We start from the raw sequence: 16,847 nt of genomic DNA, 5'->3' as shown, positions 1-16,847 counted from the left end.
TCATTTTGACATACGGGGCCAAAAGAAATCCAATGATAACATATTTTCATTTGTCAATTTTTAAAATGATAATAATGACAGATTCAATAGTATTTCATTATCATTCAGTTTGGTTAATGTTCTTATGACTGTTATGAGTCCCAATTGATTCAATTTATCCAATTTTACTAATTTAAATTCAGTTTTGATAGTGCAACGCTATAATATGGTAAAGTCAGTTGAATATGCAACGCCAGTTGGCAAATATTTGTCTAGAAATGTGTCTGTTATGTGTTTATAGCAAACACGTATATGTCATGTGGAAAGAAATAACTTTTTTAATCCTTTTTTAGGAGGTATAGAGAGAAAGAAACCATTGTTCTCTGTGAAAAACCTCAAGGCCAAACTAAAGCTTAGCAGTGATGACAACCCAAACTTAAGGAATAATGATGAGTTGAATACACAACAGCTCTAATACATCACATCAACAGATCAGTGCAATCTTTTCTCAGAAATCCCTCCACAGTATATTGGTGGCACAAATAATTCAAGACTTATTAGCTTTTCCTTTCTGACAGAGAGATAAAACCATTTAGATCGCGCTCACGTCTGCCTGTCAGCCTAATAGTCCCAGCTGGAAAACACAGAAAAACAGCTCAAAAGGTTACCGATTAATATTTTATATCTTGCCATTTATATTGCTGCCACAGACAATAATATATAAAGGAAATATGTGCTGAGAATTGTCATGCAGCTGTTCATCTGAGCCGCAGCTACCAATAATTCAGAAATCCACTTTGCTGTTTAAATGTTTATTCTCACAAATGGCAGATCCATAGCTGCAAATTAGCCCAGTTTAAAGCTCAGCATTATGGTCAATTAATTTAATAATAAATGCACGTTGAACAAAAAGTACAGACCGGATTCCAAAAAAGTTGGGACACTAAACAAATTGTGAATAAAAACTGAATGCAATGATGTGGAGATGGCAAATGTCAATATTTTATTCGTAATAGAACATAGATGGCAGATCAAAAGTTTAATCTGAGTAAATGTAACATTTTWAAGGAAAAAATATGTTGATTCAAAATTTCACAGTGTCTACAAATCCCAAAAAAGCTGGGACAAGTAGCAATAAGTGGCTGGAARAAGGAAATTGAACATATAACAAACAGCTGGAAGACCAATTAACACTAATTAGGTCAATTGACAACATGATTGGGTATAAAAAGCTTCTTAGAGYGTYARTGTCTCTCTGAAGCCAAGATGGTAAGAGGATCACCAATTCCACCATTGTTGTGCAGAAAGATAGTGCAGCAATACCAGAATRGTGTTTAATAGCAAAGACTTTTAAGTTATCATCATCAACCGTGCATAACATCATCAAAAGATTCAGAGAATCTGGAACAATCGCTGTGCGTAAGGGTCAAGGCCGTAAAACTACTGGATGCTTGTGATCTCCGGGCCCTTAAACGTCACTGCACCTCAAACAGGAAGGCCACTGTCAAGGAAATAACAGCCTGGGCTCAGGAATACTTCCAGAAAGCATCGTCAGTGAACACAATCCACCGTCCCATCCGCCGCTGCTAGCTGAAACTCTACAGTGCAAAGAGGAAGCCATCTCTAAGCTCCACAAGCTCAGCCGTTAGCACTGGGCCAGGACTCATTTAAAATGGAGTGAGGCAAAATGGACGACTGTTCTGTGGTCAGATGAGTCACGATTTGAAGTTCTTTATGGAGCACTGGGACGCCATGTCATCCGGACCAGAGAGGACAAGGATAACCCAAGTTGTTATCAACAGAAGCTGCATCACTGATGGTCTGGGGTTGCATGAGTGCTGGTGGCCTGGGCAGCTTGCATGTCTGGRAAGGCTCCATTAATGCAGAGAGCTACGTTCAGGTTCTAGAACAGGGGTCACCAACTCCAGTCCTCGAGGGCTAACATCCTGCAACTTTTAGATGAATCTCTGCTAAAACACAGAGATTCATCTGTGTTTATTTCCAGATCAAATCTGGAAATAAACAGTTTATTTGATCCAGATCAAATAAACTGCTCGTTTCCAGCCTATTGCAGAGAGGAATGAATGCTGGTGAGAAAATTCAGACATTTTGGAGCAGAGGTGAATCTAAAAGTTGCAGGATGGTAGCCCTTGAGGACTGGAGTTGGTGACCCCTGTTCTAGAACAACATATGCTCCCATCTAGACATCTCTTTCAGGGAAGACCCTGCATTTTTCAACAAGATAATGCCAGACCACATTCTGCAGCAATCACAACATCATGGCTACGTAGGARAAGGATCCGGGTACTGACATGTCCAGCCTGCCGTCCAGATCTTTACCTATAGAGAACATTTGGCGCATCATAAAGAAGAAGGTGCGACAAAGAAGGGCCAAGACGATTGAACAGTTAGAGGCCTGATGGGAGAGCAKTCCTATTTCTAAACCTGAGAATCTGGTCTCCTCTGTCCTCAGACGTCTGAGTGTTGGAAGAAGAAGGGGAGATGCCACACAGTGGTAAAAATGGTCTTGTCCCAACTTTTTGGGGATTTGTTGACGCCATGAAATTTTTAAACATATTTTTCCCTTAAAATGATGCATTCTCTCAGTTTAAACTTTTGATCTGTGATTTGTGTTCTATTGTGAATAAAACATTAGATGTTTTATTCACATCATYGCATTCAGTTTTTATTCACAATTTGTTTAGTGTCCCAACTTTTTTGGAATCCGGTTTGTAATTAACTCTTCCAAACATTATTCTGAGAGTTGCTATGTGTATAATTACTGTAATTATGTTGCTGTGTAGCATTTTTTTGCATTTATTTCTGGGAATATTTGCATGTGGCTCTTGCCTTGCTTCTGCTTCCCCCGACTCCCTCCATTTTTCTTTCAGAAATTTGGCTCCGTCTTTAATATATTTCCTCATAACTTTGCTTTCATTTTCTGTGCAGCAGAGGCATCCTGTTCATCTCTGCTGCAGCGCGAGTTCATGTTTAGGTTGATGATTTTTACCTAAAACTCCTGACATTTCCTGCAGTGCCTCCCATCTGTCTCCCCATACTGCCTTCCTCTTTCTGCTCTTAATAAAACCAGGGAGAGGAAATAAAATGAGGGAGATGTTGCTGTGAGAGCGGTGCAGGCACCAGGTTAAAACTTTTATTTTCCCATTCTTCAGGTGGGCGTTCACTCTCATCATAATCTCTTCCTACACGGCCAACCTGGCGGCGTTCCTCACYGTACAGAGAATGGAGGTGCCGATCGAGTCTCCTGACGACCTGGCAGACCAAACCAACATCCAATACGGCACCATACATGGAGGGTCCACCATGACCTTCTTCATGGTGAGACAAGAAGAGAGAGATTTCATAGGGGGGGGAAAAAAGCATTTAGACTTGTGCGACTAATCCAATAATCCATCAAAACACTTTTCACTTTCTCCTTCAGAACTCGCGGTACCAGACGTACCAGCGAATGTGGAACTACATGAAGTCCAAGCAGCCCAGTGTGTTTGTGAAGAGCACAGAAGAGGGTATCGCCCGTGTCCTCAATTCCAAGTACGCCTTCCTGATGGAGAGCACCATGAACGAGTACTACCGCAGCCTAAACTGCAACCTGACGCAGATCGGAGGGCTGCTGGACACAAAGGGATACGGCATCGGCATGCCGCTGGGTGAGTAGACCGTGACGGGCAAGACACCAGGGTTTTTTCACGCAGTATGAGAACCTGCAGACTGGGGTCCTTCCCTGTCGTGTTGATAGAAAAATGGCTCCTCAGGCTGTTTGACAACTTGATTTGAAGCTGAAGAAGCAGGTTACACCAACTTTTATGAGCAAATGAAAGCTTATGACTCATGCAAAGCTTCTGCTGTCTCTCTCTCTAGATCAGTRTTGATCTCTTTCTTTTTGGAGTATAATTATTTTCAGCTGAATATAACCACYATGGTTTTTCTGCAACATTACAGTATGTTTAGCTTTCTATAACCGCATTGTGTTTTTTTATTGCAAGGAGACCTTGTTACAGAGGCACAGAGTGCCAAGCCTGCTCTGGCCATTAATCAGGCCAGATTATTTGTGCATCTGTTCTTCTTGGCAAATTAAATCCATACTGATTCCAATTAGACTTTGGTCAGTCCTGCCAGAGTCTGGCCTGACCTCATCATCTGTCTCACGCTTGTTCCTGATGATAAGTGTTGCTTTATAGACATGCATAAGTTATGGGATACCTGCTGTAGGAACAGATGCAGCCAGAGTAGAGAGAACAGCAGGAAAAACAACAAAGGAAGGGGAAAAAAAAAACATATTTTCAGGAGGCTGGTCTGTCAGTCAACCTACGTGTTAAGCAATGAAAATAAAAGCAGCACGATCTCTGGCGTGCCCCCAACGGATGTCGTCTCTCGTGCTCACCGCTCCAACTGACAGCAAGCAATTACCACCGGCTTAAGAATTAAAAGGAAAAGTCATTTGGGTTCCCATATTTCATCTTTAAATGTTTCTCATTCTTATCAGCATCAGTGTAACTATGGTGATGAAGATTTTCTAGACACTTTATCATGAAGTCGGTAATAAGAGGCAGCCAGAGAAGCAGAATAAAGTGACTAGATATTTACGTGCACAGCGCAGAGAAATGTATTCAGAGGATTTCAGAGGCAAAAATCTCAGGAAGAGACTGCTTTGTTCAGGTCTGAAAGACAAGAGATGCATTTCAACACTCTGTTCAATCCCAACTTTGCACAACATCCTGAAAGACTGCCTTCGAGTCTGGATTCAAGTAAATTCTTTATTTATCCCACCTGGATAAGTTGGTTAATTTGTAAYGTTACGAGAGGGTGGAAAACCAAGGCCTTTCACGGGGGAATTATTTTTGCAAAGAAATTCTTCTAAAATACACTGCTTTTATAAAAACCTGGAAAGGTTTTCTCCAGATAGGATTATTTTGTCCTTCTGCATATGCTGACACGAATTCTCAACAAAAATGTAAAGCATGTTCTTATTGCTTTTGTTTACAAAAGAAGAGCTTCATTGAGCCTTAGAGCTATTAAAATAAAATCTGGGTTATTACATTTAAAAATATTTTCATCAGTGGCATTGTTTGATACATAGACTTTAGCCAAAATACATCATAATCTGAATATAGCAGTTTTAATTTCTTTTTCATTGCATTTCTTTGCCATTCCGKCTATCGASCAACATAAGTATTATCAGTTTGACTTTCTTGCGAATGAAGGAAAAGTGTTGTAGTCCACTTTCAGCTAGCTGACCAGCAGTCCACAGCAATGCTCAAGAGTGGGGTCATGCTGTGCTACRCTGTGCCCCATACAGCTGAAGAAAACGGTGAAATCTCACTGACATGTCATAATAAGGAGCCCAGAGTGTAGGAATGGTAAATCGGAACGATATAAATTTTGCTGTTTGTAGCCCAACTGGGTTTCAATTTTAATGCAGAGGGAACATTTCCCTTCACTGTGCCAGAGTGAAGACTGCTGCTGCTGCTGCTGCTGCTGATGTGAAATGTGCCTCCATAATAACTTGTGCTCAAAACAAATGTTTTTTTTTGAGACATCAATGTTTAGTTCAGTCATCTGGACCATGAAGTATGTAAACATAAACTTTAAAACAGCAGCGGAAATGTTTCATTTGTGTTTTTACCAGTTTCTGAGCTGCATTTAGCAACATATCGTTATCACATCAAAAGAACAAAGAATTCTGAAAAAGCTGCATTCTGTGACAAAAGGAATAAATACTTTGGTGGTAGTTTTAGTTTTTAGAAATAGTTTGTTTCACTATAGCAGCCACTGGACAGCTCTTGAATTATGTGAAAATATCCCAGAATTTGTTCTGGAGTAACTTCAGCGTAATCATGTATTCGTCTGCTTTCCTTCGCCTGCAGGCTCTCCATACCGAGACGAGATCACGCTGGGGATCCTGCAGCTGCAGGAGAGCAACAGGCTGGAGATTCTGAAGCGACGCTGGTGGGAGGGAGGCCAGTGTCCTAAAGAGGAGGACCACCGAGCCAAAGGTTGGCTAGTGTTACTACCCACTGTCCATTTGAACTCTGTGCTAAATTACAGTAGTTTGGATGGATAAACAGTTCAGTGTCAGCTTTATGTGACTATATGAGCAGAAATGCAGTTCATTCACTGTCTCATATAGACCTTAACTTTAATAAAGAGCCAATAAATTTTGCATCCAAATAAGAAATCATTTCAAAGATGCCATTCTAAATTACTTGAAATGTCACTCTAGTTTTTTTAAATGACACTGATCATCAACAATTCCTGTTCATTTGTCATCTGTTGACTGATTGATTCATTCCACTGCAGTCACACTTGTACTTTGCCGTGTTATCAAAGCTGTCATTGATTGACAGATCAATGGATTAGTCTTTTATACACAAGATGAAACCAGCCAGGCAACATGATTCAAGGTGCARTCCCAAACTCCGAGAGACGCTCTGCCGTGACAGATGGTGCAGTCATTAAAAATGTGGAACAATTAGCGTTTTAAGTGGTCAGAATGTATCCCGGTTACACCGGAGTCAACACTTTGCAGGAAGATGGATGTCGCCAGATGTTCTGCAGAGAAATGTGACTGTGTGTTCGTGCAGAGGTTTTCTGGGGGAACTCTTGGAGTTTCAGATATAATGTTTGACGGTTAAATGCATCACAAACAGATGGAGACGATGTGGAGATGAACTAAGGGGGATTAAACTGCATTTATAGGAAGGTTTGAGAGCAAGTCTGTTTGGTTTAGATGTTGTTTAAAATTATAAACAGTCATGCAGGCTGGGTTAAAAGCCTTTCATTTGCCCCACTAGTGTCTTCCCTTCAGTTTGTGGCTTGTATGCTCCTCAGCTGACMTGGATTTCTGTTTTTTTATTATCTGAAAACATATTTTTCCTATATCTGGATGACCATTCAMTGGAAATTCATATATTTCTGTTATAGTAATTGTTAGGTGTGTCGACAATTTTTTCAGTGAAATATTTGTTAAAAGAGAAAACAAGCAATTTGTTCCCTTTTGGTCTATTTCCCCTGTTACATAAATGAACTCAAATTAAACGAGGGATTTTTTGGCAGCTAAAAAGAAAAATGTGTTTATCTGTAGGATTTCTTAAGGTCTTTTCCATAGGAACAAAAAGTGTGATATGATCTGTTTCTTTCATTTTTCACCCTGTCTTTGCCGTATTTTTCCTGAGGTATTAAAAAGAATTACCGCCTGCTATTTTATTCATTTACATCTTGCTTGCTGTTTGTCGTTTATCGATTGCACAGACTCAAATTTTCCCCCAGCATCTCAATAAACTAATATTTACTTCTGGCGCATCTCRCTGCAACAAGACAACATTGTTCGTCTTCATTGACTTTTTCCCTCTGATTAAAGCTTCAGCAGCCAATCGATCAGCAGCTCTCTGTCATCTGTTTCAGCAGCTTTCTTTATTTCCAAAACAGGAAAACAATGAGATCTTGATAATAATCCAAGTGTGTGTTTTCACCTAGATCTGCTGTGCAGTTTGGACAACAATAGTTTTGGCTTGTACTGTAAGTAGRCTCACAAATCGTTGCGTTTTATGGAAAAAGGGCAAGTCACAACGACATTAATCAGTCAATGCATTCAGAATTAATTWGGAAATTGATGTTACAGTGACATTGGGTTAAACTGAGGTCTGCTGAAATCAAGCATTGACCTTGGAAGAGATGGAAGCTTGTTTTTGTGTTTGTGTGCAAAGTCTGACAAAATGAATCCATTCATAATCATAATCAAAATTAATCATTCATAATGCATTATGAATGATCAGATGTCTCTTTGTTGATGATCACGCAGGGAGCTGAGTGTGTGTGTGTGTGTGTGTCCCCTTTTCTGTGCTCACAAAGAAAGAAAACAGCTGGCAGGTAAATCCTGCAACAAAAACAGAACACATTTTCTGACAATCAGTGGAGAGCTTCAGCGAGACGCTCAACGATGTGAAAATAGTAGAATGAGTTTCTAACAAGTGGTTTCTTTGAAGGAGTTTTTGGGGGGGGGATTTTGCACTTTTCGTTTGTGGTTTTGAAGTCAGATGAACAATTTCAGTAAAGAATTGCCCGCAGTTGCTGTTATCATACTGGGCCATTGYAGGACTTTGTTTTCTTGGTAGCCATGCTAGTTTATAGAGTCTTCTAGTCGCTGGGAAGAGAGGACTGCAATTTCACTTCTTGACCCATTTTGGATACCACAGACTGTCTTTGAAAAGCTTTCTACTGCTGTCACGGAGTCATTCATAGGTTGAGAGGTGCTGATTCTAACATCCATCACCTGCAGTAGGCAAAGGAGGGCATATAAGGACAGAATCCATCCCCATAGTCAAGTTGAGCATCCAGAAATGCTGCTGTCAGTTACACAAAAGCAARTAAAAATGAAAACTGTAATTAAATCTGAGCATACAARATAAAATACTGCAGGACTTCAAAATCTGATTAGTTATTCACTGAATATTTAGGGATGTTAGTGARGATAAAGTCTAATGAGAAATATTCAGTTATTTCCTTTTTTTAACACGCTTTTGGCAAACTAGAACTGTGCAAAGGGAGAAATATGGACAACAAARGCATAAAGGGAAAAATACCACAATACATTTCTAGCAGGACTCCCAAAAAGACTGCTTCCAGCAAAGAGGAGCAGTACAATCCCTTCTTTCTGTAGAGGGATTAAAGACACCAAACTTGAATCACTGAGGAGAAAGCAGAGGAAAAAAAGGAACATAAAGCAGCCTTCATACTGTAAAATCTCCTCTGGCAGCTTCTCTCCTGAGTTTTCCACTCAGTTCTTGACATGAACTACATTCAGAAACAGGACCTCACAGCGTTTAAACRCCAGCTTGTTATCCATACAAGAGAGTCACACATCCCATAGGATGTTCAGATTCTGAAGAGAAAAGCTGCCAGAACCACTGGACCCATTGTGAGCAGCGACTGACCACTGAACTTATAACTGTTTAATTCTTGGTGCCAGTAACTACCACCAATGAGCGACTGACATGGTTAGAGCGGTACCACAGAAATGTTCACATTCAGCAGCACTGCAGGGGTTTTCATGTTATGACACAGCATCTCAATCAAACAGAAGTCTAGGCTTTAACTAGGCCTCTCCAAAGCTTTCATTGTAATTTCGACATTCAGCTGTGGGTACTGGTGTGTTTCCGTCATTATACTTCTCCATCACCCAAGTGTGCTTGAGTTTAAGGTAAAAAAAATGACATCACTTTTTCCATAAGAAAGTTTTGAGTCTCCTGAAGTTCCGTAATTGTTGTTTTTGATTCTTTGGTGACCTAATGAATGAGTTCTCAATGCACCATTGTACTTATTATGGACTACTATTTCCATCTTTTCTTATATTTTGCATAACAGCTCTTGCTGTGGTTTGATGAAATCACAAAACATTAAATAATCAACCACCTTGTTTCTCAGCTGTTCTGGGATTCCTTTGGATCAAAAGTTGTGTTTTGAGATTTTTCTTTTTCTTTTACTTGTATTTCATATGATTTCTCGATTGTACAAATCAGGTAATAATTCGACCTAAGCRTGTCTAATGAAACTGATTTTTCCAAACTTTCTGTTTTAATTTGGTTTAGTTTGGGTCATCTTCATTTGATCGAAAACAAAATWWAAAAAAATAATGTTTTTGTGTTTTTTAGGTCTCGGCATGGAGAATATCGGCGGGATCTTTGTAGTTCTGATCTGTGGCCTCATCGTAGCTGTGTTTGTGGCCATCATGGAGTTTGTGTGGTCAACCCGCCGCACCGCTGAGACAGGCGAGGTAAAACTGCATCCTCATCTTCCTCTTGCATTTTCCTCCTACTGCACCATTCCTGAGCTTTGAGCACAGTTTCTGCACCACAGCCACATGAAAGCACTTCATGACTTTGCAAAGAAAAGTTATCTATAAATTTGTGATGTGAATTTGTCATCTGGCTGGCTTGTAATAAAAGGGTTATAAAAAACATCAACGCGGTCTGAAGTCTTTATTTCATTTGTTGTCTTTTCAGTTAATCTAAGCTTCAGTAAATGTTTAGGGCTGTTTTGTGCAAACAAGGACGTTAAGTTAAATGACAAMAGTCAACAAGTCATAAGTTTGCAGCTTTGGAAGTGAACAGGAAGATTCAAGTCTGGTAAACATAGAGCAAAGCTGGGGAGCTCCGATAAACTTCTGTTCTCTTTCACTGAAGGGAAACCACAAACATGTCTGTCCTCATTCTCAGTCAGACCGCATTCTATTAAAAAAAAGAAAGACAAACATCGAACTGGAAATGGCGGTCTTTGTTCACAAACAACCAGCCTTCTACTACAGACACAAACTTCTAAAAATATATTCCATGACCATTTACACAGTCACAAACACAGAGGCACATGGGTAAAAAAAAGATACAGGAAACACAGAGGCACATGGGTAAAAAAAAGATGCAGGCTACACTCTCGCAGCAGGGAAGATTTGAGAAAATAAAGTAATCGTTTCCGTTAAAGAATGAAGAGTAACTGTCAGGATCTGGACCTTTTGTCACCAATTCTTATCCTAGTCTGTTGAGAACAAGCTTCTGCCGATACAGAGTCCGTTAGATCGGTTACACCTGRACCCAGGTGAGCAATGGCAGACAAGAAGTCGTGTCCTGCTGGACACAAATGTGGCTTAAATGCATGGTCAAAATTACTGGGATCAAACCATGAGGTGCTCCATCACACAAATCCACCATGCATCTCAGCATGCGGTCTAAAAAAACAGAAAACGTTAAAGAATGTTGTAATATATCCTCGTCGCAATATCTGCAGTACCAATATTACAACGGACTGTTTGGATAATAATTGTTGGCTAATACATTCCAAGTGCAACTGATATGAATTTCACATGTAACACAAGAGTGATGGAGGCAGATAAGAAGGAAAAAATATTTATCACAGCTGATAATGTCAGTGCAATCCTTATTGATATTATCACAGTCACAGGTTTTCTACTATCATGCAGCTCCATCCGAATTAAATATGTTCCATAGATTTGTCTTCTGCTTTTCCCCAAATAAAATTTAAAAATAATTTCATGAATGTACTGTTGCTAGGGCTGCATATTACCTGAATTTTATGATGTAGGTAATGTAAGAGTCTATGTAAATGGCAGCGCAACAGGCTGCCTTTTAATCCAAGTTGTGCCTTTACCATTTGCATGTGCTCAAACAAATCCTTAGAATAAAACGAAGTGGGAAGGCGGAGCCAAGCTGTGCCTATCTGAGCTGTGACACGAAGAACAACCGTGTTTTTGTTCGCTGCCACAGTCGGCTCTCTGCCTGACCAGAAGAGAGATGATTAGTTAACATGTTTAACTCTTCAGTTTCATAGCCATCATTTTAATTAAAGCCATTTAATTACAAACTATCCCTGTAGTTCATTTTCGAAAGCTGACCACTTGAAGATATAGATTTTTTTTTTTTTTAGTCTCCATGCTATTCACAATTGCACGACTCGGAGGATAATATTAGCGTACTTTAGTAGTCATAGAAACAGAGTACAGTTATATTTTAAGGTTTTGAAGAAGAAAAAAAAAGTGACCCAAAGATGAGACGAGAAAAATCCAAAACATGAATTGAGACAAAGTCACATTTATATTCTGCTGTCATTCCCTTGTTTGTCCTCTGCTGTCCGGGTTTGTTGCTCTGGCTTCTCTTGTATTTATCTGTTATTGATTTGACTCTCTCCTTTGGATGTTTTTAGTGTGCAGAGGTAGCACTGGTTGGATGTGGATTCAGAGGAAGCTGCACAAAGACATACACCGATAAAAAACCTGTGTTAATGCTGCTTTCTTGCTTTTTCTACGTTTAAATATGCTGGTTTTTAAAAGAACTTCTGACTGTGTTTATTTCCAGAACACAGACTGTGGATGTTAATACGTCGCAAATTAGTTTCTAATTGAATTTTTCTGTTTTGTTCTTGAAATAACATTTTAGAAATATAAAAAACATGATTTTTTAAAGTTGTATCAGGGTCACTAATATGAGTTCTGTCTCCATGATGTGTTAAATGTATAAATAAAATTTTAGGCCATAGTCAATTCAAGTAAAAGAGAAGATGCTGTGCAGATGGATCTAGAATGTTTAACATGTATTTATTGTTCTGTGGCAATCAGAAAAAAAAATGTCCGTACTGCAGTTTCTTAGCGTTCCTTCTTGTTTTTTTCATCTTTTCTTATCTTCCTTTTCTCTCTCAGGTCTCTGTTTGTCAGGAGATGTTGACAGAGTTTCGAAATGCAGTTTCTTGTAAGAAAAGTTCCCGGGCTCGTCGGCGACGCCCCCTGAGCAGTGCTGGGGGTGGAGTTCTGCGTCACCCCTCCCGACTAGCTCTTGCAGGCCCTAGGCCAATTCGGCTAGTCCGAGAGATGCGACTCAGCAATGGGAAACTCTACAGTGGCACCGGGCCCCTGACTGGGGGTTTGGCGGGGCTGGGGGCAGGTATGGCGACAGGACCTGATTTGGGCCCGGGGCCACAGAGGCTCTTGAACGATCCATTAGGCGTCAACTCTGCCTCTAGTAACCCTCCTCCRCCTCCCCCTATGCCAGCCTTTGAGGCTCCGCCCGCCCCACCACGCAGCTTCCTGCAGAGCTGCAGCCATGTCCGCATCTGCCAGGAGTGCCGGCGGATCCAAAGTCTGCGGCCGGCCACGTTCACCCCTCCGCCTCCTCCTCCACCTTCGTCCTCCTCCTCTGCCTCGTCCTGCTCCCGTATCCCTCCTTCTCTGGCGATGTCGGGACATCACCATCGCCATAACCCCCACCACCACCTCCACTACCACCACGGGTCCATGTCATTGCCCCGCCTCCCTCCTCCTCCTCCCCCAATCTCAACAGACAGAGCCGACAGTGATGGGGGAACGGCAAGCCCACTACGGGCGAAAAACAGACCCGCGCCTCCACCCAGGCCACCGCCCGCCAAAGCGCCAACATACCCACCAACGGACTTACTTGGGGGACACAACTGTGCTTAAAAACATTGAGTAAAGACTCAAAAGATACATTTTAAAACATTCAAAACTTTTCCTTTGGCCCTAGCAACACAGCTGTACCTGTCCAAACTCCTGAGGAAGAGGGGAGAAGAAACTATTTGGACCCATTTGTAGGGTGGATCCCTCAAAGTGGAGCCTTTGGCTCAGTTCACACTACAAACCTTTACTGAGTGATGATTGATTCTAAGCCCTCTAACCTGGTAGCGGAGAGGATTAAATAAATTGAACTCTGGAATTTGCAACTTGAAGCAGTTGCACGAATAGGCAAACAGAGAATTAGCGATCAGCTTCAGATTCAGTCCACCATCTCTTACCTCGGCAAATCCTCCCACTGCGAGAACAGACGACTTTGAGACACAAACAGGTAGAGGTCACGGTTGTTTCCATTTGAATACTGAAGTAGGTGTTTGTGTAAGAGGAGACCTTCCCGCAGACAAGTGGTAGCAGAGCAGTTGTACAGTAATCACGGTCTTCTGTCGCTCTTTTGGACGTTTGTGGAAGGAGGATGTAGCTTTTTTCCCCCCCATACTGTTTTGCTGTTTGTAAAGATTCCTGCTGGCTGGTGCTGTGATCCACAGAGCAGACAAACAAAAAAGTAATTACTTGCCTAAAGTGTTCAAAACTGTGCTGAGGTAGTTCTTCTGTTACATAGAAAATGTATCAAGTCAGAAAAATGCACTGTGAGGCATCTGAAGGTAAATGGCTGAGAAACAACAAGAGTTCATTATTTTTATAAAGAAAACAACAAAAAACAAGAAAAAAAAGTTTGAAATCTTTGAGATGTCATGTTACACAACTTCAGGATGTGACATAACGATGTTTTTAGCTAAAAAAAAAAAGGTATTATTTTTAGCATCGTTTGGGGAGAAGAACATCACTTAAGGCCTTTGCACACCATGTCTCAGTTTATGTCAGCAGAGTTATCATGAAAATAAATGTTATTGTCTAAAATGAAATCAGAAAAAGTGTCTGATGTGCATCAACCATTCAGATATAAAGAACCTGTAACTGTTTATAGACGTGTTGGTCTTCTTTTAGATGTGCTGATCCAGTATTGTCAGCAGCATGCATGAATCGATCTTGAAATGGTCACATATGTTTTTTCAGCTTCACGCTTGGTTGGATGGACCAGCTTTTTACTTATTTTTCTACTGTAAACGACAACAAAACCGCCTTGACAACATAGCATTTCTATTCTGCCTTGTACTGTAAAATTTCCACAAAGGTTTGATTAATTAAACCCTTGGGACAACATTTGCTAGCTTTTGGCTCTCAAATTTGTTAGATGACGGATTAAGACAATGTGTGTAGACTTGTGCAAAGGCCTTTTGGTTTGTAGTTTTTAATTTAGCATATGAGGCTATTTCTATTATCTAATGACACTGATGTCACAAAATGGGTGAGCAGGTGAATTTAAAATACACCTCAAGATGTCACTTTAACATATATTTTTGTACGCATTAGGTTAATGTAAAATTCAGATGTATAAAATTTATACTGAGTCAAGTTAGCAGTTTGAAACTCTTTCTTAGCATGCTAGGCTAAGTGAGGCTAACAGGAATGGAAAACTAATTTCAAGATGTTCCGGCAAGCAGTCAAATGGGGAAACATCTCCAGATCTTATTTTTGGAAAATTATCTTTCATCCAGAGGCTGAAAATATCAGTTTTATATAATTTTGTGTGAAACCAAGCTGCTTAATAGCAGGGTTATTTCCACAACGTTAGCCATAGCTTAAAGCTAACTAGACCGTTCCTCTAAATACAAAACCTTCAACCAGACTTATCTTTTTTTTTTTAATAAGGATGATTAAGTGGCCACAATTGGGATACTAAATACTATAAATATTATTTCAGATAATAATCAGAAGATAAAATGACGAGAGTTGTACCAATTGAGATTTTCATCCCCTAAAACTGACCCAAGTAATTTAAGATCAGTATTAGCCGATACGTATCTGCATATCACCCTACAGCTTAAAAGTCCAATGAAATGCATTAGATTCATGGTGTGACTGTGTCTCACCAGTGAGATTTTAGATGCTATATTGTTTCCTATTTGTCTTTCTTTTGCTGTAGGATAACACTTCCATGTTTCCTCTCTCTGGTCACGACTTGGTAATTCGGCTCATAAAACATTTTTGTATAATTTCAGTAATTCTTGTGCAGACGAACCTTACAGAGAAAGTTCTTCTGCTTCTTAAACTCGGACTTGTTCTTCGAACGTTGTCAGATCTAATAGCTAAACGGAGATGCGTCTGAACGGAGTGCAGAGCGGGTCACGTGACAGAAATGCTTGTAGTTTATCTTTCACTCTGAGTGTCACTGTTAAACGGGGGAAAACAAACAGTTCAATTATTATGTACTTGGCCTGCAATGCAGTTTTGCAGTGCGTGCCTGTACAGGTTTGTCGTGTGTTCTTGCAAATATCAATCAACATAAAACCACAAAACTTACAGTAGTGAAATGACTTGGATGCCCGGGAGGTCTGCAATTTGGTTCTCCCATCTTATCCAGTGTTTTTTGTTTGACTGCACATAAAATGTTCAAGTTACTAAACTTACCAATTTGTATTGGTGAGTTTAGTAAATGTTTTAAGGTGTAGATGTGACCAAGCTTAATGCATCTTTGTTAAGATTTACATTTCTAATGCCATTTTTTTTTTGTTTTTGTTTAATGGATGAAGAAAATTAAAACACTGAAAACTGTGATCTTTAAAATGATGTTCAATTATAAAAAAAAAAAAAAACACTGCATTGTTGCGTGCTTTCAGTTCTTGAAACTCTGTCTACTCAGTGCGGGATATGTGGATTCAGTATTTACAGAATGTTCTTTTAGTTTTTATAGAGCATATCTAAGATATTCAAGGAAAATGGCAGCTTGGGAAGAAGAAATGATACTCGACACGCCATTGGCGGCTGTTTGCAAAGCAACAATCTAGTCATCTTCCTTTGGAGTTGATTTGCTTTGCTGCTGTTCCCCCAAGAGTGAAGTAAACATGGATGTTAGGTTGTCCAGTATCATGACAGTAGTAAGGTATTTGTTGTTTAAACTATTAAATTACACATTTATAAGCATTTAGTTGGGATCTCAAGTACTTGCAAATTCCGGCTTTTGCCAGGCAGRTCTGGTCCCAAACCCCAGCAAGTACCGAGGATGCACTGTAATGCTTGGGGATTTTTATTCATTAATGTTGCAGAAAATTTTGCAAACCTAATAAAAAATCCAAAGTTGTTCTAACTAAGACTATATGGACCCTTTTACCTCAGATAAAGATGCTAGAAAATAAATTCACTGAACACACAGATAGTGAAGAACTACCTCAGTGCAGTTTCATCAGTTTTAGGTCAGTTTATTCCGTTTAGGTCGTTTTTAGCTCAAAGGAGTTTGGAAACTTTGTACTGTGCACACACACCTGAGAACACGCATACATACAAACACACATGCAGAAACATGTTTGACTGTAAACTTGGTGGACAAGCTGAAGCAGAACAACACACTAAATTTGTGATTGTATTTTCATTGTGTCCAATTGGAGTTGCAATATTATATTTTTTTATACAATGGAAATTTTTCCTGAATATTGATTTCTAATCAAATTCCCCGGCCCTGGATCATCATAAACATGTTGGTTATGAACAGCAGTCCCACATGTGAAGGCTTACGGTTACGTAACTGTGACTAGAGAAAAATGAAACCTTGTTTTGAAGAGCAGTGCCTGTACATTTTTATTCATTTTGTGATTTTTGTTTTACTTTTCCACAAACTGTAATACTGAGGGCAGCAGCAAATGTGGAGAATGTTGGCGAAAACCTAAATGTCACTGACTAATTAAGGTACGTTCATGCCTGCGCG

General features: G+C 39.9%; 1 protein-coding gene across 4 annotated transcripts in view; it reads left to right on the top strand.

Annotated features, from left to right (window-relative positions):
- LOC103472527 (glutamate receptor ionotropic, kainate 5-like) overlaps positions 1-16,847 on the top strand; it is a 219,298-nt gene that overhangs the window by 189,572 nt on the left and 12,879 nt on the right. For 2 of the 4 annotated variants that reach the window (XM_008422226.1, XM_017307584.1), the window contains exons 17-21: positions 3,153-3,318; positions 3,422-3,647; positions 5,865-5,993; positions 9,648-9,769; positions 12,203-14,009. In XM_008422226.1, coding sequence (XP_008420448.1) covers positions 3,153-3,318; positions 3,422-3,647; positions 5,865-5,993; positions 9,648-9,769; positions 12,203-12,976 — 1,417 coding nt within the window. In that variant the 3' untranslated portion in view covers positions 12,977-14,009. Of the gene's footprint in view, positions 1-3,152; positions 3,319-3,421; positions 3,648-5,864; positions 5,994-9,647; positions 9,956-12,202; positions 16,829-16,847 lie in introns of those variants that run through there. The other 2 variants (XR_001777105.1, XM_017307585.1) reach the window with 2 other exon arrangements.

Source organism: Poecilia reticulata, linkage group LG11, assembly GCF_000633615.1.
Source record: "Poecilia reticulata strain Guanapo linkage group LG11, Guppy_female_1.0+MT, whole genome shotgun sequence".
Lineage (NCBI taxonomy): Eukaryota > Metazoa > Chordata > Actinopteri > Cyprinodontiformes > Poeciliidae > Poecilia > Poecilia reticulata.
Note: the sequence above shows the minus strand (reverse complement) of the source record. Positions and strands in the feature narration are given on the sequence as shown.